Source organism: Borostomias antarcticus (genome assembly GCF_949987555.1).
Source record: "Borostomias antarcticus genome assembly, chromosome: 12".
NCBI lineage: Eukaryota > Metazoa > Chordata > Actinopteri > Stomiiformes > Stomiidae > Borostomias > Borostomias antarcticus.
The window spans coordinates 24,133,543-24,157,213 of record NC_140245.1 but is presented as its reverse complement, the minus strand read 5'-3'; the positions used below and the strand labels follow the sequence as shown (position 1 = coordinate 24,157,213).

The following is a 23,671-nucleotide window of genomic DNA, read 5'->3' as shown; positions in this document are numbered from 1 at the left end:
TGTCCTAAAACAACTTGAATAAATTCATTTTTACATTTGCTTTGTTGTGGTTTTTGGAACAGATAGTTTCTCGTGCTTTTGAATTGCACTTTTTTATTACAATGTTGAATTTGTTTTCTAAAGGGGGAGTTGTTTTATTCAGTTTCCGTTTACAATTATAAGTATTTTATATAGCCTATATACTATTCATGGAAAGTAATAGAAATTCATGACAATTAGTTAAGGCTAGTTTTTTATTTTTATATATATACACACACACACACACACCCCAATGACGGCATATATGGGTCGTAGTAAGTCGTTTTCATCAACAGATTTTGTTGCTTATTTACAAAAGTGTAATTCCCATACCGGGAGTCGAACCCGGGCCGCCTGGGTGAAAACCAGGAATCCTAACCGCTAGACCATATGGGAAGTCATTGCTTCTCACACGGCTGCTGCGCTTTTAAAGAAAATATATTTAAACACTGAATTTTTGTGTAAGATATGTCTGTTTTATTTACATTGCTCACATAGAAAGGTCAAAAGATACATTTCCCCGAAGAACGAGTAACAATCTGAGTATTTTGCCAAAATACACAAGGGTGACGTCGCCTATAATTTACGTCATCACAAGGGGTCGACGTTTTTACGTTGATGGTTTGTGGCACTGGAGAAATGTGCACAAGTCCCACTCGTTTTTAGCTTAATCAGACTTTTTAATCATATTTCAATAGATTGTAATTAACAATGTGAGTACAAACCCATTCAAAGCTTGTTTTGTAATTAGGTATTTAGTTAGGTACGTTAGCCTACTTGCTGCATCAGTTCATACAGCTAGCTGGTTGTGTAGTGGCTAACGTTAGCTGGTAGCTAACCGAGTTGTCTGAGTAAGATTGCTATTTCTTTTAAAAAAAAGAAGTTTGCCCCTACTAAGTGCTAATGTGTTATATTATTTGACTTTAAGGGCTGATTATTGGAAGTCACAACCGAAGAAATTTTGCAAATACTGCAAATGTTGGATAGCTGACAACAAGCCTGTGAGTGACAATGAATACTGGGATTGTGGAAGTGGGATTCAGCCATAAATTACTAATGCATGCTCCATCTCATACATTACTAATACACGCTCCATCTCATACATTTACTAATGCACGCTCCATCTCATACATTTACTAATACACGCTCCATCTCATACATTTACTAATGCACGCTCCATCTCATTCACTTACTAATGCACGCTCCATCTCATACATTTATTAATGCACGCTCCATCTCATTCACTACGTATTTATAGGAGTAATATTTGTTTAGCTATCTCAAGCAGAGTCGACTGTACGTCGTTAACATCAACATACCTGTATTCCCTCTTGTAATACCTTTACCCCCATACCTGTATTCCCTGTTGTAATACCTTTACCCCCATACCTGTATTCCCTGTTGTAATACCTTTACCCCCCATACCTGTATTCCCTGTTGTAATACCTTTACCCCCCGTGTCTCAATGCAGAGTGTGGAGTTCCACGAAAGAGGGAAGAATCACAAAGAAAATGTCTCTCTCAAGATTGCCGAGGTGTGTTCTAGTGATATCACTATTGTATTGTGTTGTCTGTCCAACATTAGTCCCCACACACTTCACACCGACATCATTCTGAAGACATTGCTCAAATATATCCAAACACATTGTTTCACTTTATACTATTTTTTGTGCTTTTTTAACCTCTCTATATTGCTAAATGTTTTCTGAATCTAGGAGCTAACAGACGAACATGTCACAACCAGTACTCGTACCTGTATGATGTAGTATGTGACAAATCAAACTGACTTTGAAATGAGCTAGTCAACTCCTTAGATAAATACAGTGACTTAGCAGTAGGGGTCGCTATAGCTTAGAGACATGTTCATGTGGTACAAACAGACAAACACAGATATGACAGACTGACACTTGAAGTCCTGTTTTATTGTGGTTGGGCACGTCTGTGTTGCGGTCGTAGCCAGCACAGCCGTGCCCAACAACCACGGTAACCATGGTAAGGCACAACCTCAAGTGTGTTATTGCTTTTATACAACAGCACTGCACTGTCGTTCATTTTTGTGTGTGAAAAAGATGGGTTTGTAGTGTTCAATTCCGCAAAAAACTGTTGCTTTCAGACACGCGCAATCCGAAACAGTTCTCCATTACCGTTGCTATGGCAACTCATCAGCCCCAGATAGCAAGCGGATCTGGGCCATATATGGGCCGGAACTAAGCCACGAGGGCCAGATCTGGCCTGTATATGGCCCAGATCCGCTTGCTATCTGGGGCGTTTATGGAGTCATACCTTTACCTGTGATTGGCCCGTTGGTATATCGCGGTTATCGGCACGGCATCCGAATGCCTCTTGGCCAATCGCAATGCGCGGTCAGAACTAACCGTTGTATAATAGTACATCAACTGAGCATTACTTCGCTTTCAACTGAGATAAGGTCCGGGGCGGCCATTGCTGTCTCCTGATTGGGTGAGTGATATCTGGGACCTCTCCTCTGCCCTCCATGTCTGCGCAGATGCAAAAGAAGAGCATGGACAAAGCCAAGCAGGAGGACCGCCAGTCAAAGGAGTTCGCAGCCATGGAGGCGGCCGCACAGAAAGCATATGAGCAGGATTTGAAGAGGTTGGGGATAGAGTCAGGTACTGTAAATCATATGTAGCTACAGTAACGGCTTCATAGAGACACTGAATAACCTGACTGCTGTGTTACTATCACAAAACGATAGCTAAATGTCCAACTGGGATTGTCAGTTGGCTGCTTTGGGTTTACTGTAGGTTACTCTCTCTGTTAATGATGGTATCTGATATTCGATGTGTCTTCGCGCGTTCGTGTAGGTTCCCAAGCCCAAACTCAACCCCAAACCCAAACCAAACCCCAGCCCCAAGTTCAGCCCCCCCCTCAGAGAAAAGAGAAGAAGCAGAGGTCTGCAGGGAAGGCGTCCAGACAGCCCGTGAGGGAATCGGACGCCTGGGTGGAAGGGCAGTCGGACGACGGAGTGACGTACTACTTCAACACTGTGACCGGAGGTGATGGCCTGTCTGATGACCAGAACCGAGTGGTCAACTCCACATCCAAATGAACAAACCTTCAAAACAATCCTACAGTCCTATGAGAGACTTAGATCATGCCTGCAGCAAGTATTACTAGGTATTTGGCAAGGCAAGTTTATTTATATAGCACATTTCAGCCACAGGGCAATTCAAGGTGCTTTACATGAGATATTAAAAGCATTAAAACAAAAAGCAAGACATTATAGACATTTAAAACAAAAAGCAGGACAAATTAAAAGCATTAAAACAAAAAGCAAGACATTATAGACATTTAAAACAAAAAGCAGGACAAATTAAAAGCATTAAAACAAAAAGCAAGACATTATAGACCTTTAAAACAAAGAGCAAGTCATTATAGACATTTAAAACAAAAAGCAGGACAAATAGAATACAGGAATAAAAGTTACAGTGCAGTATACAGACAAACATAACTCCTCTTAGAAAGCAGTGGCAAAAAGAAAAGTCTTCAGGCTTGTTTTAAAATAACCAAGAGTTGCAGCAGACCTGCAGTTTTCTGGAAGTTTGTTCCAGATATGTGGGGCATAAAAACTGAACGCTGCTTCTCCATGTTTTGTTTTAACTCTGGGGACAGAAAGCAGACTTGTGCCAGACGACCTGAGAGGTCTGGATGGTTCATAGCATATGATCAGATCAGAAATATATTTTGGCCCTAAACCATTCAGTGCTTTATAAACCAACAGCAGTATTTTAAAGTCAATTCTTTGACAGACAGGAAGCCAAGTTTGGGTACTGAAAGCTTGTGATTAGAGATGATAGTATTAGGATAGGATTATTATAGTATTACTGTGCCCCCCCTTTCTAGAATCACAGTGGGTCAAGCCTGAGGATGCAGAGAGAGGAAGTTCCACCTCCACCCAGAGTGAGGTAAACACACACACACACACACACACACCATAAAACAACCAGTTGTCTATGGGGTTTTATCACCTAGCATGTTGTGTGTTTTACGATATCAATAAAGACTCTGGGTGGGGTCATATGTACCATAGTTTAATATTATTATTATTTATATTATTTATTATTTTATATCTTCTCTGCGCAGTTCCCACAGAGCGCGGGCAGCGCATGGAGGGAGGCGGTCAGTCCTGACGGGTTCACCTACTACTACAACACCGAGACCAGAGGTGAGCCACACCCCCGCCACGCCGCCACCCGCCACACATTTAACACCCGAGTCTGACCGCAACCACGTCCCTCTCGCTCTCTCTCACGCAGAGTCCAGTTGGGAGAGACCGGCTGACCTCCCTACCGGGTCAGGCTCGGGGTCGGAGGGCAAGGATGATAAGTCCCCCGCCCCCAAGCCAGGGCCCCTCTCGGAGGGCTCCGGCAGAGCCACCGGCGCCAAGGATGGGGAGGGCGAAGGGGAGGAGTCCAAACAGACCACAATCGCCAAGATCAGCTTCAGGGTGAGAGTCGCTCATATCTCTCGCTCATATCTCTCGCTCATATCTCTCACTCATATCTCTCACTCATATCTCTCACTCATATCACTCACTCATATCCAGGATTCAAGATTCTTTTATTCGTCACATGTAATGTGCCGTGTACAGTCACAGTGAAACGTTGCTGTCGGCTCCAGGATTATGCTACAGATAAACTGTAATACTCAATTCCCAAGTTACAAATCTACAAGTCACAATTTACAAAACTACAATATCTGTGAATGTTAGTAGGGTCAACTCGTTTTCTCTTTCTAAAACCCTTGACCTTCAGACTCGGCTTGCGTGGTTTCTATCGAAACTCATAGACTCTAAAAACTCTAAAACGAACTAAAGACTCTAAAACCTCTAAAACGAACCTCTTAAATGAACCAAAGTCTTCCTTCCCCCAGAAGAGGAGAGGGGAGGAGAGCTCGGAGAAGGAGCGAGGGGACGAGAACGGCGGAGGTAAGGAGGAGGGCGACGAGGGGAGAGGAGGCGAAGGGGACAAAATGGCGGCCGCTCCGCCCGTGGAGGAGAAGAAGGTCCCCGCCAAGAGGCCCCGGAAGACCACCCCTTACGGGGCGTGGGAGCAGATCAAGGAGGAGGAGGACCCGTAGTAAGTACTTCATCCCGCCCAGAGTTCGAAATGAACACACGCCAAGCGTGAAATGCGTGTATATTTTTCATTTGGCGCGTTTGTTTTGGAAGCCAGTTTGGCGGGAGATGTTTTTTGCAGCAAAATATCAGCATTGATGGTTCTGCGCTTAACATAATATCAGCCCTTGCTATAAAGCAAGCAATTATTATGCAGATTAAATGTACTGTATGTCTACGTGACACAAAAAGGCTATTTATTTTTTGGCTGGTAAAAAAAAGGTTTTGGCGGGTAGACTTTATCTACCAGACATTTGGCTAAAAAAAGTTAATTTCGACCCCTGATCTCGCCACAGTCATCTCTCCCATCTGTTGAAAAGTGCGGTACTGTGAAGTCGATGCGTAGCCGTAGAAGGAGTGGTTGTTGGTTTATATGCTCACGTGGAATCAGTGTACTCAGACTCAAGCTCGTCTCTGCTCTCTACCCCCCCCTACAGTGAGAAGGTGGACCTACAGCTGCCCAAGGTGGAAGGAGCGTCCAGCGCCCCCGCGCCCACAGAGCTGCCCAGAGAACCCAAGCCCAGGTTTAGGGAGCGCACCATCACCTCCCTGGGGGAGGACGGGGCCGGGGGGGCGGCGGCGTCTTTCAGGAAGAGGAAAGCGGAGAGCGGCAAATCACGGAGCCTCCGGCAGAGGGGCGAGGACGACTGACGCCCCGGACACAGATTTTGGTTAAAAAAAAAAGAAGAAAAAAACAACAATAAAACACATTTATTTACGCGCCCTCGGAGAGCAGAGATGATGTTTGTAAAGACTGAGATCACCTGAGGGGGAATATTAATATAAAACCTCTCGTGGATTCAACAGTGGATGTCCTACAAATGTTTGACTACCCAGCTTCAGTCAGCTGTCAGCACCTCGAGGCAGTTTAGGATTTAGAGTATTTACTTGCTTGTGTGCTTCGTGTTTCCTGTCAGGAATAGTTTTGGTTTTTCCACCAGCCAGCCAGTAGAGGGAGCACTTGAGTAATGTTGGACTGGAGCAGAAAGGACAGCAAACTGCCAAGTATTCTTAATAATGACGTCTCTGAAAGCCTTGGCGCTGGGATACTGTCGTCTTCTACTCTTTCTCTCCCGGTTCTCCTCTCGACAGACCCATCTCGAGGCCCCCCACCTACCATGTTTCTTAGTGTAGACGCCAAGATATTTTCATTTATTTTGTTCGCCTCAAGAATCGATAAACCATTTACAAAGACATTGCAACATATTTTCTTTACCTGCGTAAATTATGAATGGCCCTTAATATGTTTGTGAATTTCTCCTTGTATAGGGTCACATGAGATGAAAATGTGTCCATATTTGATTGGACAAGTGAGATAAGGAGAATGAATGTTTTCTACAGTATGATTATATGAAATGACTAAATATTTTACCAATTATACTTTTTTTTTTTATTGCAAGTGTTGTTGAATTAAACATTTTGCCGGTGTGTGCCATGTCTCTCTCGTCTACTGGACAAGGTGGATATATACACGTCTGTTTACTGCTGAGAAACCACAGCATACATTCACAGAAGTGACATAGTTACTAAATACACAGAAGTGACATAGTTACTAAATACATTATCTGTTACATCACAGAAGTTACTAAATAAATTATCTGTTACATCACAGAAGATACAATGTTAACCCCCCCATGTTGCTTTTAACATACTAGCTGATCCATGGTCAGCGGTTTAACACTTCTCCCATGCTTGCTGTTAGTCCACCTGTCCATCAAGCTGATCTCCAGTCAGTGGTCTTGTAGCGTAGTCAGGGCTTTAGCTCAGAGGGCGTGTCCAGTCTTAAGATCCGAGATAGTGGACAGACGGCCCCCTGTTGGCCGTCAGGAGTAATGCAGCCGTGCGCCTTGTGTCTACTCAGCCGTGGGCGCCGGTCCAGAGCGCCTCGGACAGAAGCTTTCCAGCAGGGCCTCTCCCTGTCCTCCAGCAGGTCTGAGATCAGCTCTCCAGCAGGGCCTCTCTCTCCCTGTTCTCCAGCAGGTCCAGCAGGGCCTCTCTCTCCCTGTTCTCCAGCAGGTCTGAGATCAGCTCTCCACCAGCTCCAGCAGGGCCTCTCTCTCCCTGTTCTCCAGCAGGTCTGAGATCAGCTCATCCAGGGGCTCGCCGCCCCTCATAAACTCCTGGCCACACAACAGGGAATAAACGTTAACCTTCTGGAAATCACAGTCTGGTGGAATAGGTCTGATTTGACAATAATAATAACTTTAATTTATATATCGCCTTTCATGAAACCACTGGCTCTAAGCACCTTGATGTCTCGGGTTACGTAGCCGGTGCGGTGGTCCGTGACCCGGTCTTGACTGAAGTTGTAGGTTCGAATCCTGTCGGATTGGGAACGCGTGCCCACCTGGAGTTGGGAGAGAAGGAAGAATCAAGCTATCGGTACTAAGGGTTGAGACCCAACACCTCGCGTTCAGAAAACGTCCTATGACGTCATATGAAATGGGGAGGGGGCGGGGGGGGGGGGGGCGTGGCGGCGGTGGTCACCTGGTGTTTTCTCGCCGTGTGTCTCTGTTCCGTCTCTTTACCCATCATGCACTGGTACAGGCGCGCTCGCAGCGCCTGCATGGCCGTGTCGCGGTTCTTCAGCTGGGAGCGCGACTGCTGACACTCCACCGCCGTACCTGTTGTCAGGGGTCAGTAAAGGTTAAAGGTTAAAAGTCCCAATGATTGTCACACACCATTTGACCCATCCCCTGGGGGAGCGGTGAGCAGCAGCGGTGCCGCGCTCGGGAATCATTTGGTGATGTAGACCCCCAATTCCAACCCTTGATGCTGAGTGCCAAGCAGGGAGGCAATGTGTCCCATTTTTATAGTCTTTGGTATGACTCAGCCGGGGATCGAACTCCCGACCTCCCAGTCTCAGGGCGGACACTCTAACCACAAGGCCGCTGAGCTGGTAACTATGGCGACGTGGCGCACAACACTTATTCGCTTATCGCTGAATAGCCACCACACAGCTGATCGATCTGGACAGAGGTGTTAAGGACAGGTACGCGTGTCACCAACGTGCCGCTCGTGGCTACTCCGCAGAGGAAGGGGGCGCTGTGACCTGTCCAGGTGCGTCGGTCTTACCTGTGGGCAGGTGAACTATCCGGACGGCGCTGTCCGTCGTGTTGACGCTCTGCCCGCCCGGGCCCTTGGACCTGAACGTGTCGATGCGCAGGTCCTTCGGGTCGATGGTGACGTCCAGCTACGACACAGAACGAGGACAGAGCGTCGTCCGACAGGCTACTGTAGCTCACGTTTCTTATTTTGTGTGCAAGACATACAATACACGCTGTATAGGGTTGAAAATTTCAAGGAATTTCATTCATCGATTGTTGACTGTTAACCTTAACAAACAATAGTCGATTCATTGATAAGAACGTCCCGTGCCGGACAGCCCTTCCACTGTGTCGTTGAAATTTCCTTAAATCATGATTACATTTCACGCAACTCCCGTTGATAATGTTCGTTGAAAAAAAAAAATACAAAAAAGTTCTGTTGCATTAACAAGCAGTTAATCGAGTAAAGAAATCTTACTCGAGTAAATTCTTATCGGCAATTAATCGATAGTCTAACTGTTCCCAACACATCCCTAACACTGTACATAAAACATCCAGTCATAACATCAACACATTTCCAATGCGGTATAAGACACATTCTCACACAGGGGTGACAGTATTTATTTCCTTGATTTGTTTGTTTTTATAACTGTCTTTCATATGCTCTGTATGATGCTGTGTTATTGTTTACTTTCATCTTGTGTCATTTTAGGATGCCTATTTATAACATCTTGGCCAGTGACCACTGATGAAAATCAGCCTCCTGGTTAAATCTGGTGTATTAACATTTGTTGTTGATTGATATTTCATTTCATTTCAAACCTTTATTCAACTCGTTAAGACACCGAGGTTTCCCTCGTTTGCGGTGTCGACGAGCTAACACACAATCATACACAAAACAATTAAGAGAGAACAATAATAAAAGAACAACAGATCAATGTACCGCGTTACAGACAGATGATATGCATTGTCCCTTCTCAAATAAAGTGAAGTGAACCAGGGGTACCTCGGTGGGCTGGGGCAGGACGATGACCGTCATGGTCCCGGTGTGGATGCGCTGCATCCTGGAGGACAGGCCCACCTCAGGGATCCTCTGGACCCGGTGGATGCCCCCCTCGTGCTTCAGACGGCCGTACACGCCCTCCCCGGCCACCCTCACCGCCGCGTGGTGCAGCCCACCTGCAGGGGGTTAGCGGACAATCAATCTGTCAAATCCGTCAACTGTGGATGAGGAGGGTGCGTTTGTTCCCAATGGAACTAGATAGGCAGACAGACAGACAGAGAGACAGACAGACAGACAGACAGACAGACAGACAGACAGACAGACAGACAGACAGACAGATAGATAGATAGATAGATAGATAGATAGATAGATACAGTAGATAGATAGATAGATAGATAGATAGATAGATAGATAGATAGATAGATAGATAGATAGATAGATAGATAGATAGATAGATAGATAGATAGATAGACAGATAGATAGATAGACAGACAGACAGATCCAGTACAGACAGACAGGGTCCCAGACAGACATACAGACAGGGTCCCAGACAGACATACAGGCAGATACAGACAGACTGACTGACTGAGACAGACTTACCATAGTCCGCAGGTGTGTAGTTGAAAATCTCAAACTCCCAGCTCCTGTAGCTGGCGTAGCCTTGGTACATGTCCAGCATCTCCCTGGTGAACTGCTGGCAGATGTCACCTGGATCATCACAGCCAACACACACAATAAGAAGATAAAGACAATAAATCAAGTAAGATACAATATTTTTCTTACCAATACAACATCACAAAGCACCAAAATCCCACAAATGTGTATAGGACTTCTTGTTGTGTCATAAAACCCAATTATCAATTTTTAAATGTATTAATTTTAAAAACATAGCACTTGCAGCCGGGTCACCCACCTCCCGTTGTCCGCCCGGAAAGCACCTCCAAAAGGACACTGCTGTTGTCATGAGGATCGCTGGGAACAAGTGTCTGGATCAACTGGGAAATATTCACAAGCGTTAGAAGAATTCAAACTGATTTCCCCTCTAGGATTAAGACATAGGTGACTTTTTTCAATGATAGGTATCAAATAATGAGTCCTTACGTGTTTTTTCAGCGCCTCTATTCTTTGGGTGAGCTGTGCCTGTTCTTCGTTCAGAAGCTGGATCATTTGTTGGTCCTCTTCTCTGGTATCAGCTGTATCTGCAGGGAGAGCATGTGAGATACAAACAAACTGACAGAGATCCGTGCACTCCAACAGAAATGCCTATGACAGACCACCGAAGGCACAATCACACTGTCACAGGGATGATAGTGAAGATACGACAGCACAGTAGGTAGCAGTATACATCATTCAACCGTTGTGGAAGAAATGGCGACACCCTGTGGACAAACGCCGCAATGACAGGCTCTTCTGATCAAATAAGCATGGCACACAAACAACCACACCTACTCCTAAGCAGAGATTCGACTTCCTCCAGATCTTGCATGGCCTTTATGGTGCACTGGGACGCATCTGCCACAGGTGACAGTTCCGCCCGTCTGCAGCTCAGCTCCTTCCTATCCGAGTCGCTGAGACACGCATGCTGCAGCTTCTTGGTGACGTCTCTGTGTTCCTCCACGAGCTGCTGAAGGTATCTTTGCACAGAAGCACTGCGATATAAATCCGCGTGACAGTATCCTCGCAATGAGAAAGCCCAAGGCACAGTAGTGTTAAAGCAAAGCGTGGATCTACGACTTGACTGTAGTGCAATCCACCCTCCTCTCTTTTTAATGTCTTGATGAGAGGTAAGACGCGCACGCGACACGCACAGTCGAATCCATTTTTGCGCGAGCATCTGTCTACATCAATCAATCAATCAAAGCTTTATTACATGGGCCTAGCCAAAGCTGTAATTACGATAGAGGAAATATTAAAATAGTTACATATGTTTATCCTCTAGTGTTTGGTAACACTGTGACAGGCAGCATGAGAAGTAGGAAGCAAAGCAAGGTCAACGTTTGCTTTGAACACTGGGAAATGTAGTGCCGAAAGGAACCCTGCGCGTTTTGTAACAGCGCCCCCTCCCCGCGGAGGCCGGATCACACACTGAAATCTGATTGGTCGGAAAAGAACCGAAATAATCCCACCTCAAATTGATCGATAAAGAACATTGCATTAGTTTCCACTCCGAGTAACGGATATGTGTTTTATATATGTGGAACACATATGAACTATATTCGACTGAGAAAATGGAGAGAACTATGGAGAGAACTAGTCCAGGATTACAACACTTTCAGCAGAGTAGAGGACAGACTTCAAACAAGGCATTTATTATTGGTTCCCTCGTTGTAATGGGACTGCTCCAGATGGCATCAAGTGTTGCATTCGTTTTGCATTTGACAGGTTATCTTCAACACGTGAGTAGCACTTAAACTATCTTTACCACTTATGATCATAAGGCGGACATCTAACGTTCAGTCTACTTTGGTCATTATTGATTATACAGCTCTAACCTACACACACACAAAAAACATCATCATCATCATGAAATTGCGCTCTTAAAACGCAGTTTAAAATCGAAATAAGTGCATAAATATTCAACACAATATGATAAGATAGACAGCCAGCCACACAGTGAAGCTACAGTATACATTATGCTTTGGGCGGTTAATTGTATGGGATATTAAATTGATTGGTGACCTTGCTAGTGTCAGTCATATGACATGTGTCAGCTGTACCTGAACCCTTATCTTGACATATCTTGACCTCTCCGGCGTCACCAGGATCACGAGCCAGCTCTCAGTCTGACTCCGCCCCCTGAGAAGCACGGTGGCGGTGAGCAGGAGCTCCTCACGAGGCTCGGGGAGGTCACACCTGCAGCCCACCTGCCCATCCAGCCTCCTCGAGGAGGCGCCCAGAGTAAGAACGAGACACGAGTAGAGGAGAAATGTGCTTTTTTACCATCCTTTTATGACCATCTGAAACTCAGTTCCTGGTCTTCACCTCTTCCTCTGCTCCCCTCCTCCTCCTCCTCCTCCTCCTCCACCTCCTCCGCCTCTCTTCTTCTCCAGAGGACCACACCACCATGATCCACTGGAACCACGCCCAGGGACGCTTGTTCAAGATCGGATACCACGACGGGCGCATCCTGGTCCTGGAGGGCGGGCTGTACTACATCTACGCCAAGACCTGCTTCCGATACTACAGCGACGTGGAGGAGTCCGAGCCAGAGAGAGCTCGTGCTCCGGGAACTTCCCAAACCCCGGCGGGGGTTGAGACTCGACCTCAGAACGGGGCTGGGGTTGGGCCTGGTTTTCGGGCTGGTGTTAAGCCAAGGCCTCAGACTGGGACTGGGCCTGACACTGGGGGAGCCGGGTACTTGCTCATGCAGTACGTGTACCGCGAGCAGCAGAACCCCCGCGGGCCGGCCCTGCTGATGAAGAGCGGGAGCACCAGACACTGGAGGAGGGGCCCCTACTACTTGTGCTGCCAGCAGCAGGGAGGGGCCTTCCCCCTGGGGCCCGGGGACGCCCTCTACGTCAGCGTGTCCTACTCCTGGATGCTGGACCCCGAGGCTGAGGGAAGCTACTTCGGAGCTTTTAGAGTAAGCAGTTGAACGAGAAAAACCCCCCTCGGCAGCACCATACTGTACGTATCAAAAAATAGTATCACCTGAAATTACAGTTGCACGTCATCTTTCGCAAAATAACATAACGTATCCCCGAAATAATTAGCTGAACCTGGTTCAGCTGATCAGGTTTTATTATTCATTGCTTGATTTGTAGAATCAAGAACGTTAAGAGTGTGGATCGAGCAAACTTAAAATGTCAGGGTGAACAGAAAGAGTAGTGGGAGGAAGAAAGACAGAATTCTTGCTACACAATGAGCCACTGGCCTGGATAAGGTGTGCTTAGATCTCCCGTTAGACAGCTGGGCTGTCTCTGTTATCATTTGATTGTCTTTTTTTTAATCAGAAACTGTGAAATTAAAGGAGTAGTAAAGGGAAAATGCATGTTTAGCCCTGTTTTAAGGTTACTTATGATCATATACAATGGTTCAGATCAAAACGTTGACAAAACTAGCACTTTTGAGAAAAATCTGATAATTGCTCTACCACCGTTTTGGTCATACAATGGATGTGGGTGAAAAATCTTTCAAAAACATGTTAAACTCTCAATTTCAAAGACAAGAAACTCACCGAGGTGTTAGTTGGCGTTCTGACATATAATTCGCCATAAAGTAAGATTCAAGTTCATCTGGAAAGGCTTTTTAAAATATTTAGCATAGAACTATTTAGTCGCAGCACATACGTGTGTAAACTTCCGCAAACTAGGTAGCCTAGCAACATAAACAATAACAATAGCTACCGTAAGTAGTTCCGCTTCCTGAATCCCCTCTGCGGATTGATCTACACATCTACACGCTTCAATACAAGTCAATGGATTTCATAAAATGATCAATAAAACCCTACAGGATTCATACTTTGCGGCAAATTTTATGTCAGAACACCAACGGACACCAATAACCCCCTCGGTGAGCTTCTTGTCTTTGAAATCGAGAGTTTAACATGTTGAACATGTTTGAATAATTTTTCAAGGTGCCCACCCACATCCATTGTATGACCTAAACGGTGGTAGACTTTCTCAAAAGTGCTAGATTTGTCAACATTTTGATCTGAACCATTGTATATGATCATAAGTAACCTTAAAACAGGGCTAAACATGCATTTTCCCTTTACTACACCTTTAAGTTGTTTTTGTCTTACTATTTTTTTAAACAGTAAATATTATGTACATTGTAATATTGTGTGTATTGTATTATTACATTGTAATATTGTGTGTATTGTATTATTACAATATGTATGTACTGTAAAGCATAAATTATATTATTTTCACTGAACGTCTTATGTATTCCGATCTTGTGAATGGAGTGAGCAGCTAAATGCTTATGAAGCCTGAGCTAAATCTGTTATTTGTACCATATCCATCACTGATTGTGAGTACCTGCCCAGTACATTTGTACACAGTGATCCTGTTTTTAACCTTTTCTGTGTGGGGAATCGGCCAGCCCCATCACACACAGATAGCAAGCGGATCTGGGCCATATATGGGCCGGAACTAAGCCACAAGTGCCAGATCTGGCCTGTATATGGCCCTGATCCGATTGCTGTCTGGGCATTCTCTGCAAATGAATCCTAAATAAATGAATCCACGACTGAAATTGTAAATGCATCTGTTATAGCTAATTTAAAAACCTAAAAAACCTCCTTAGCTCCTTAGTTAGAAAACAGGGCTTCCAAACGATCCACAGGCCTGTGATTCTTTACTGAGAATAATATTGACGACCTCAGCAGATTTCTCAACCTTGAACACTTTCTGACTGAGGCACGTGAGGGAGGGTGACTGGTTTTATGGTCTCTGCGGTTGAAAGAGAATAGCTTCACCATCTGATTAATGCCGCATGCTGGAAGACTGTAATTCTGGCACATTCCCTCAATTTCATATTGGAAACAATCGAGCTTGAATCAGCTACTTTTACCAGACGGATCTCAAGCACTTCACCTTAGTCATCAAGTGACTACAGTATGTACTGTGTTCTTAAACGTGATTGTTAACGAAATGATAGACCCTTTACCAAGACCATTTCTGATGAAAAGCAGAGCATGAATGTTGTTTCCCAAACCACAACTCATCACTGGTCACACACCAATGGCAGTCTGTAAACAAAATATATTAAAAATAAACCTTATAGTCAACAATCTTCCATTGTTACATGTTCCAGTAGAGATTGCGAGATATAGTTAGCTTATACTGCAGCCTATCTCTTCAAACACAATGCACTGTGGGTAAACAGGAACCATGAAGATGGACACTTTGGCACACGGGAGAGTTTTTGACGCCTGGGAAGCGAGAGACGGTGCCAGAGATGGTGGGGGAAGGCAGTCAAAGGGAGGGAAGGGGGAAAACCCCGGTGAGTCATATAGAAGGCTAATGCTCAACCCATCCTGTTGTGTCTAGACCAAGGTCGTTTAAAAGCCGGTCTGATCTGCCTCAGTGACTAAGGGTGGGTTAGGGGGAGGATTCTCACATTAATTGAAATCAAATGCATACAGAAACATTATGCATGTCACTTGTAATAGAAATTGTAATAGATACATTCAAATGAGTGTATTCTCTGTATCAAGACATTGTGTAAAGCGAGAAGCTGCCCTTTGTTTATTGCCCTGACCCCTGACCCCCTATCTCCAGGCCTTCTAATTGACTTCATGGCAGGAGACCTCACCAGGGGTCCCCTCCGCCAAACTATCTTTGATCCCTGTCTTTGTTCACTTAAGCTGTTGTCACTGTGTCACTGATAATTGGCTAGTGAGGTATTGGCATATGCAGGTATGGTCACACCCACACTGTTTAAAATGCTCTGTTTTCATGATAATCTTGGCTCTTGGTGGATGGTCCTTTCTCTTTGAGCCCGACTTTGCAAACTAACCAGCTTGGGCTTTCAGAGAGGAACCTTGGCATTCTCGACTACTCTTTTCTTAATTATTAGAATGATTCTACTACACACTCATTCCATAATCTATACAACGTTAGATCTTAATTTACAGTTCATATTTGGCTAGGCTCACCCACTACCTGGTTTTATATCCAAATACAGATAGGATCATTTTGTTGGTTGATCAGACTAGTGCACAGAGCCCGTGGACACATTGTGGTTTGTCCTGCACATTCTATCTATCCATCCATCCATCCATCCATCCATCCATCCATCCATCCATCCATCCATCCATCCATCCATCCATCCATCCATCATCAGTAATTAAATATATGACCCATACATTCATGTATAAAGCATTACAACACCAGGGGGCGACAAATTGACTAAATAATTAAAAATTCACACCAGAAATGAATCATTTACCTCCAGCATACATCAAAAACAAAAACTATTTTTTTCTTTCATGCCAGAAACCGACACAAATACCGATTGTTGCCGGTTGTCTGTTTCTGCCATTATAGGGGGATTATAGAGAGATAGGTTACACATATTAGGCTTACAGATATTGACGTCTCTGCATATTCCAAGGTATACCTGGTCCAGGGTGATAGTCGGGGCTCCGGTAAGGGCTTGGGCGAGAATCGAACTCCAAAACTCCCACTTCAGAGGCAAACAGGCAAACAATTGCGCCAATAGGAACGTACTTCTTGGAGGGACTGTTAGCGCTCATTTGAGGAGAGCACTCGCTACCTCTACCTGGGACTAGGGTTGTAAAAGGAATTTATTTGGGGAAATTAACAGGAATTTATGTGAATTAATGAGAATAAACTGGAAAATAAAATTGATTCCCATAATTAATTCACATAAATATCCAGTTTATTCCCGTTAATTCCCATTAATTTCTACCTGGGACTCACAAGGACACTTTCACTCGGTTACATCAAGAACATTCATTGCACCATTTTGTTACTCACCGAAGTGAAGACAGTTTTCGAACAATACAAGCATTTTCTCCTAGTTGGCTTCACTTGCAGCCCCCTGCTTTGTATATAAAAACACTTTTTTTGCATTTAAACAGCATAAGCATGGCTTTGCGATGCTGACCACGTGATCATTGTTTAGTTTCTGATGGAGAGAGATCATGTGATCAGATCACGTGATCATTGTTTCTCGAGAGAGTGGCGCTAAACCATGGCTAACCTTAGAAGCAATGAACATGGTACTGCTTGTTAGGTCATTTTAGGTTGTTTGGAGAACTGTGCTAGCGAGATTATTACCAGTATTATAGTTCTATAGTTTTAATTATTCGGTTTGGTGCACAGATACATTGAACTGTGTGTGTATGGTGTGCTCTAGCTGCTGAGCTAGCTTGGCCTAAAGTTAGCTAGGCTATATAGCTAGCTAGCTTAAAGGTGCCATTGTAGCTTAAAGGTGCCATTGTAGCTTAAAGGTGCCATTGTAGCTTAAAGGTGCCATTGTAGCTTAAAGGTGCCATTGTAGCTTAAAGGTGCCATTGTAGCTAGGTAATAAAACAAGTGTTTTTGGTTCTGTTTACAGGTGCAGAGATGCAAGCAGGCTCTGAGTGCACACTCACTGAAGCAATACAGGGTGTTGCTCAACAAGGCCGCGCTCAGACGGTGGCCCTCCAGGAAAAACAACAAACACTTATCAGTCTTCAGGTGAATCCTGGTTCACTAGCCTAGGATAGTCACCAACACAGACTAACCGCCTGACTTGACCAGTACAATAGCAATAAGAAAACCCTGCCCCCTGACAGACATAATCACTTTCAGCAGCTAGATGGATAGATAGATAGATAGATAGATAGATAGATAGATAGATAGATAGATAGATAGATAGATAGATAGATAGATAGATAGATAGATAGATAGGTGAAGGTATATATTGTAGGAGGTAAATGTCCTAGGGACCTATCTAAAATTGGGTTGGTGGCTGAGTGCATAAGTACCCCAGATAGCAAGCGGATGTGTAATGATTCTGGGCCATATATGGGCCGGAACTAAGCCACAAGGGCCAGATCTGGCCTGTATATGGCCCAGATCCGCTTGCTATCTGGGACAGGAGTGACCGAGTGACTTACGTTATGTCCACCTGCTTATATCCAGGCCACACTCTCAAGCATAGAGGAGAAAGGCGAAGAGGCAGATCAGCAGTTGAAATCCAAGGTCCGGCAGATCCTCGTCCTCCAGACAGAGATGGAGGACCTGCAGTGGACCCTGCGCGACCTCGCCTCGCGCTCCTGGTCCGCCTACAACCAGAACACCGAGCTGAGGTTCCAGCTGGAGGACGAGGAAGATCGGTCCCGCTCCGACATGGCGAGGTACAACACCTACCGCAACAAGATGGAGGGCCACAGGGCGGCCATGTTGCATGCAGAGAGCCTGACGGTGGCCCACAAGGAGCTGGAGGCACAGGTCAGAGTGGAGAGAGCGAGTCGAAATGCGAATTTGTGTTCTTTCAGAATAGTCTATGAGGAGAGTAGGCATTTCACACTCCTGAGGTATTTTCTTACATTACATTTTTACATTACATTACAGTCATTTAGCAGACGCTTTTATCCAAAGCGATTAACAATAATTGCATTTAACGTAGGAAAAGCCAATGTACTACTACTTGCCAGAACTCACAAGTGCATCTCCTTTCTAAAACAAGTGACTAAGAGCATAATCTAGTGCTGAAGGCAAAGTGCAAGGATAGCAATCTAAAATACAATAGGTGCTTAAGAGGGAGGTTTGTTGTAGTACTTCTTGAAGAGACGAGTTTTGAGCCTGCCACGAGGTTTTTAACTTTTCTTAGCCCCTCGTTTGGATCCTTCTCTGTTCAAAATGGTATTCTGAATCTGTTTCGATGGTCAAAAGCTATGTGCCTGTAGAGTTCTCTCTCTGCAGAAAGAGATTGATGAACTGAGGGAGCAGATCGAAGCGCTGAGAAACGCACTCCCTGAGAAACGGGAGCTGCTCCTGAAGGAGTTTGAAAATCACACACTCATCAAGAAAGATATAGAAGTACGGTTTGTATAGAAGGATCAAATCCCGAGCTAGCTTTAGATAATTGCCCTAGTTTCAATTATTGAAACTGTGTGTGTGTGTGTGTGTGTGTGTGTGTGTGTGTGTGTGTGTGTGTGTGTGTGTGTGTCGTCTCAGATCCAGAACAGACGATATGAGGCTATAGTGAAGCGTTTCCATTGTCAGCTGAAGAAAGCCCAGTCATGCCACTGGCAAATCTCAGCGGACATCTGCCAGATGGAGAGACAGATAGAGGACCTCAAGACACAGCTAGAGACACCATAGCTAGTTTAATTAAGTATTTTCAATCTGTTATTCTCAGGGATAAAAAGAAGGATATGAATCACGCAGTAGTGAAGTGGGCCGTTCAGTCTTGGCTATTTTGATGGCTGTTTCATAATTTATATCAGCCTCTGTTTGTATGGTATTTTGTTTATATGTTGTGTTCTTTCTTGAAATTTGAAAGCCATTTGAAAGAGGAATAGTTGGGATGTACCTTTGTGTCGAGAACATTTTGTGGCAGTTGGTGATAGTGAACAGCAGAGGGCAGTAGAGTCAACCGAAAAGCCATGAGAGAACATTCTACTGAGCGTTTTAAAGATGGTGTGTATATTTTGTAACACCAAGTCATGGCCTGTCAGTCTTCTGGCAGAGTGTGTTATGGGTTGTTTGAGCTCAAGACAGCGTGAAGTCTTACAACAAACGGACGCACTGCCTCTAAGGCCATTAGAGGACTTAGTTAGCCGTTACTTGAGGGCCTCATGAAATAAAGAAAGCTATGTCATCACTGTCTGTTGTCAGTTATAATGTCATGTTTCTCTGTTCAAGGTCGAAGCTCTGTTTGGGAGCTTACTTGCAGTTTCATTACACACCATATTGCTACTCGTTATGGTCGTCGGTTATGTCTATGATTTTGTGTTGTGTGTTGTGCTATTTCCTTTGAGCCATGTGATTTCAGAGAGTTTGAACAAGCTGTACACAGTACATTTATTCACAGTTGTTGGTTGCATTAGTTAAATTAATGCACTTTGGGCAATGAGTTCTCACCCTTACTATATGACGTGCTTATCAACAATGGACATAAGGTATAATAACATTTAACTCTAATTTGAAAGAGAGGTTGGCTACCCAGATAGCAAGCGGATCTGGGCCATATATGGGCCGGAACTAAACCACAAGGGCCAGATCTGGCCTGTATATGGCCCTGATCCGCTTGCTATCTGGGTAAACTACTGTAAAACAAACATCTGGTCTTGGGGGGACACATAAAGAGAGTTATCCTAATTGATTGAGAGTTATCTTTATTGATTTAAGGGCACATTTACAGCATGTAAAACAGGATTTACTAGCCTAACGGCCGTGTCTAATGGTGGATCAGCTTGTCCAGGAAGTGGCCCCTGGGACCTGGCTGGTCTTAACGAAGCCGAGCGCTCTGCGGTCCACAGCGGTAGCGTGTCATTATTTTGGTTCACGCTGCTTCCGCTCCGGTGGGTCGGCTGAGTGGATACGAGCCGACAGTCCTCTGTCCGCTAACAAGGGTGCGACTGTTTCAGCCGAGCGCCCAGTGACTCTGCATCTGCCTCTCGTATCACTTGCCTCATTAGCATGTTCCCAGCTAAGGGACGTTCACGCTTAAGCCTCCAGGCTCTTCTTCCCAGCTGTCAAGCGTCCACACACACACACACACACACACACACACACACACACACACACACACACAGCAGACACTGAAATGCATAAACAGAGGCTTACAGTACACACACAAGTTCCCTGTCCATATATACATTACATATGTATATTGTGTAACACCTGCTGGGCAGATGCACCAGACAGACCCAAGAATCACACATAAACATAGTCACAAAAACACAGGCTTACTGTATATAAACCCCTAAACATACAGTACAGTCACATGCAAAATAGAATACATAGTCTACATTCATGAATTATAATTTATTCACATACTGTGGGCTTAGGACACAAATATCCTCTTTCTTGCATAACACATCACATTTACATGTACACACATTTTTGCGCGCTGGCCTCGCACAGGCAACCCGATCCGACACGCTCACATTCTGTCCGTACACGGATCCGAAAACAGAAACAGAATGTGAGTGTGTGGGAACGGGATGGTTTTATCAGGCTACCCATAACCTACAGCTACCTGACTCTGAACAGTGAAATACTCTGACATACTGTAAATATATTGGATTGCCTTTGAATGCTTTTGTTGCATCTGAGCATACTGTCCCCAGATAGCAAGCGGATCTGGGCCGTATATGGGCCGGAACTAAGCCACAAGTGCCAGATCTGGCCTGTATATGGCCTTGATCGGTCTGTCTGGGTCTCTACTGTACAGTGAAGCAGCTTTTCCTCTATGGATAGAGGAACCGACGCGCCTCGTACTGCTATCACATGACCTTCCTGCATCACGAGGATGCATGCCACGTCTTGTCTCACTTGGAAATAGCAGGTACAATCACATTCCTATAAATACCATTAAAAAAAACAGCAACATATGACACAGCGTCTCCCAGTAGTTTAACTGGTTACACTGACTGACATTTTAATGAGTAAATAAGTAGTAGGCTAGTAGTAGTAGTAAAACTTGACTTTTTTCCCCAAGGGTGCCATTTGTTTTTGCAGCAGTAAAACTAGGAATGGTGCTCAGAGAGCACAGACCTCCGGCCGTGAATGCATTTCGCGGCTCTGTGGGAGTGCACGTACGTGCGTGCGTGCATGCGGGACATGTTTGGTATTGCTGCGTTCGTTAGGTTGAGAGCTATGCCAGTCCAAACCCAGATAGCAAGCGGATCTGGGCCATATACAGGCCAGATCTGGCCCTTGTGGTTTAGTTCCGGCCCATATATGGCCCAGATCCGCTTGCTATCTGGGAACCCCGTGTCTCTGTGACCTTCTCATGTTGAGATTGCCGTTTCAGTTCCCCCTATTGACGATGACGAGGGGGGGGATTTTTCACTTCTTAAGTCCAAAAAATGAATGGAGGTGAATGGTGTTTAGGCGTCTTGTGGACCGGCCCCGTGATTCATAATCCGCTTCAAAATGTCTAAGTTCCCAGATAGCAAGCGGATCTGGGCCATATACAGGCCAGATCTGGCCCTTGTGGCTTAGTTCCGGCCCATATATGGCCCAGAATCATTACACATCCGCTTGCTATCTGGGTTGGCCCATGCTCCACCCCCCCACTGAGTTTCATGAACATCGGTAGGGTAGTTTTTGCGTAATCCTAGTTCAAAAAATGAATGGAGGTGAATGGATAAGCCAGGAAACAGCTCGTTGACCTGCCCCATGATTCGGATCGGCTCCAAAAGTTTATGGGTTTTAAGTTGCTCGCTCAGTAGTTTTAGTGGTCACAGTGACTGACATTTGAATGGAAACAGTTTGAGAAGCAGTAAAACTTTATCTGTCTCCCAAGGGTGCCATTGGTTTCGCAGTAAAACTAGACATGCTCCCATTAATGCATTGCGTGGCTCTGTGGGAGTGCACATATGTTAGAGATGCGAATATTGAGGATATATCCGCAACATGGGTGGGCCAATAAAAATCAAAAACTCCATCCGCGCATCTCTAACGTGCGTGTGAGCAGGACATGTTTGGCATCGCTGCGTTCGTTAGGTCGAGAGCTTCATGCCAGTCCTCTGTGACCTTCCCATGTCGAGATAGGACTGTTTCAATTGCCGTTATTGACAGTGAATTACAAATTACAAAATTGAATGGGTTGTTAGATGACCCATGCTACATCCCTCCACCGAGTTCCATGAAAATCAGTTTGATAGATTTAGCGCAATCCTTTCTAAGAAATGAATGGAGGTGAATGTCTGGCTGTGTTTGGGCAGCTGGTAGAACCTCCCCATGATTCGGATCCACTCCAAAATTGAATGGGTTCTATGTTGGACACTGCTACACCCTTCCACCGACTTTCCTGAAAATGGGTCTAGTAGTTTTCGTTTTGTAATCTGGCCAACTGACGTAGGAACGAACAAACCCACCCACGCCACCGGAAACATGTCCAACTTGTCACCCTGCGCTGTCGCCGGGCGGGAGGGATGTAAACACAAGTACATCCCTCAAATATGAATATTTTGTGTAAGTCTTAATAATCTCTCATGTACTCAAACCTGAGTGCCCTCCAAACGAATTAGTCACCTGGGACTTTGCTTCCCTCTGGAAGGGAGGGGTAGGATCTATGTCCATCCCCCTTTGCTCTCTGTGCGCGTTGTGTTGCCTCTGTGTATGAAATGTGCTGGATTTGGGACTTCTTTGTAGCATTTCCTCATATGATTTGAGAACAGCTCGAAACAATATGTCACAATATACATCATGCAATATACATCTACAGAACAGATGTTGTAGACATAATGTCAAAGATCATTCCTATAAGGGAAAAGGGGTGAACACATACTAGAACAGTGTCACACCGTGTCCTAACTGCTTGCGACGCGAGCAACAGAACGCAACATCGCATGCTTGCTGTCCTAACTGAAACCGTTAAATTTCCTGTTCTGTTACGTCATTTGTCTATATTCCCAACTGAAGACAGTTAAAGAACGAACGCCTGTCAACGCGAGCGACAGGAGGAAAATAGGAACAGGGCGAGCGTCAAAAGGGCAGTTAAAACGTCGCTCGCGTCCAGTTTGGACATAACAATAGAAAACAAAGCAACGGAACGCATTTTGTCGCTGACGCTCGCTCGCGTCGCGTGTAGTTAGGACACGGTGTTACGCTAACAAATATGAATGCCGTTAGGGCGACGGTGTCAACAGACAGATACAGAGGTTTGCTCATTTATGTGCTGACTGCTGTGGGTCGTGCACGGTGCTCTTTAATTAGCCTACTTAATTAGCCTAATTGCCTAATTCAATTATTACTTGCACCACCGCAAGGCGATTTCCGCACGCTTAGATCCACACGGTGCACTTCCCAGATAGCAAGCGGATCTGGGC

General features: G+C 45.0%; 4 protein-coding genes across 7 annotated transcripts; 3 read left to right on the top strand and 1 right to left on the bottom strand.

Moving 5' to 3' along the window:
- Window positions 1–624: 624 nt before the first annotated feature.
- wbp4 (WW domain binding protein 4) lies at window positions 625–6,439 on the top strand (the record flags this gene model as incomplete). 4 transcript variants are annotated; one of them, XM_084447457.1, is made up of 10 exons in its annotated part: window positions 625–731; window positions 947–1,019; window positions 1,490–1,552; window positions 2,524–2,647; window positions 2,843–3,034; window positions 3,882–3,943; window positions 4,131–4,203; window positions 4,295–4,485; window positions 4,911–5,116; window positions 5,592–6,439. In XM_084447457.1, coding segments are annotated over exons 1-10 (1,200 nt in total). In that variant the 5' UTR covers window positions 625–729. The 4 variants fall into 4 exon arrangements, with proteins under 4 accessions (XP_084303583.1, XP_084303582.1, XP_084303581.1 ...); XM_084447456.1 differs by having other exon boundaries at window positions 4,122–4,203; window positions 4,914–5,116; XM_084447455.1 differs by having other exon boundaries at window positions 4,122–4,203.
- A 723-nt stretch (window positions 6,440–7,162) lies between these two features.
- Window positions 7,163–10,799, bottom strand: mtrf1 (mitochondrial translational release factor 1). The gene is made up of 9 exons (XM_084447297.1): window positions 10,654–10,799; window positions 10,306–10,403; window positions 10,118–10,199; window positions 9,805–9,912; window positions 9,208–9,380; window positions 8,230–8,347; window positions 7,642–7,778; window positions 7,403–7,501; window positions 7,163–7,274 (listed from the first exon to the last, which is right to left on the bottom strand). Exons 1-9 carry the CDS (start codon window positions 10,688–10,690, stop codon window positions 7,179–7,181), a joined length of 948 nt encoding a protein of 315 aa, XP_084303423.1. The 5' UTR covers window positions 10,691–10,799; the 3' UTR covers window positions 7,163–7,178.
- A 634-nt stretch (window positions 10,800–11,433) lies between these two features.
- LOC311316602 (tumor necrosis factor ligand superfamily member 10-like) lies at window positions 11,434–13,911 on the top strand. Its single transcript, XM_084447491.1, has 3 exons — window positions 11,434–11,600; window positions 11,967–12,102; window positions 12,255–13,911. The coding sequence occupies exons 1-3, from the start codon at window positions 11,445–11,447 to the stop codon at window positions 12,797–12,799; spliced, it is 837 nt and encodes a 278-aa protein (XP_084303617.1). The 5' UTR covers window positions 11,434–11,444; the 3' UTR covers window positions 12,800–13,911.
- Window positions 13,912–17,894: 3,983 nt separating this feature from the next.
- Window positions 17,895–18,989, top strand: ccdc122 (coiled-coil domain containing 122; the record flags this gene model as incomplete). Its single annotated transcript, XM_084446533.1, has 3 exons — window positions 17,895–18,113; window positions 18,588–18,704; window positions 18,843–18,989. 3 exons carry the CDS (start codon window positions 17,895–17,897, stop codon window positions 18,987–18,989), a joined length of 483 nt encoding a protein of 160 aa, XP_084302659.1.
- Window positions 18,990–23,671: the final 4,682 nt, after the last annotated feature.

What these genes read in the sequence shown, in the direction of transcription:
- mtrf1 (XM_084447297.1), bottom strand. Translation starts at nt 10,690, where the DNA reads ATGCAAGATCTGGAGGAAGTCGAATCTCTGCTTAGGA. An exon ending in AGTCGAATCTCTGCTTAGGA is followed by an intron (nt 10,404 to 10,653) that starts GTAGGTGTGGTT and finishes CTCTCCCTGCAG; the next exon opens with ATACAGCTGATACCAGAGAA. An exon ending in TAGAGGCGCTGAAAAAACAC is followed by an intron (nt 10,200 to 10,305) that starts GTAAGGACTCAT and finishes AATATTTCCCAG; the next exon opens with TTGATCCAGACACTTGTTCC.
- LOC311316602 (XM_084447491.1), top strand. Translation starts at nt 11,445, where the DNA reads ATGGAGAGAACTAGTCCAGGATTACAACACTTTCAGCAGAGTAGAGGA. An exon ending in TGACAGGTTATCTTCAACAC is followed by an intron (nt 11,601 to 11,966) that starts GTGAGTAGCACT and finishes CGGCGTCACCAG; the next exon opens with GATCACGAGCCAGCTCTCAG. An exon ending in TCCTCGAGGAGGCGCCCAGA is followed by an intron (nt 12,103 to 12,254) that starts GTAAGAACGAGA and finishes CTTCTTCTCCAG; the next exon opens with AGGACCACACCACCATGATC.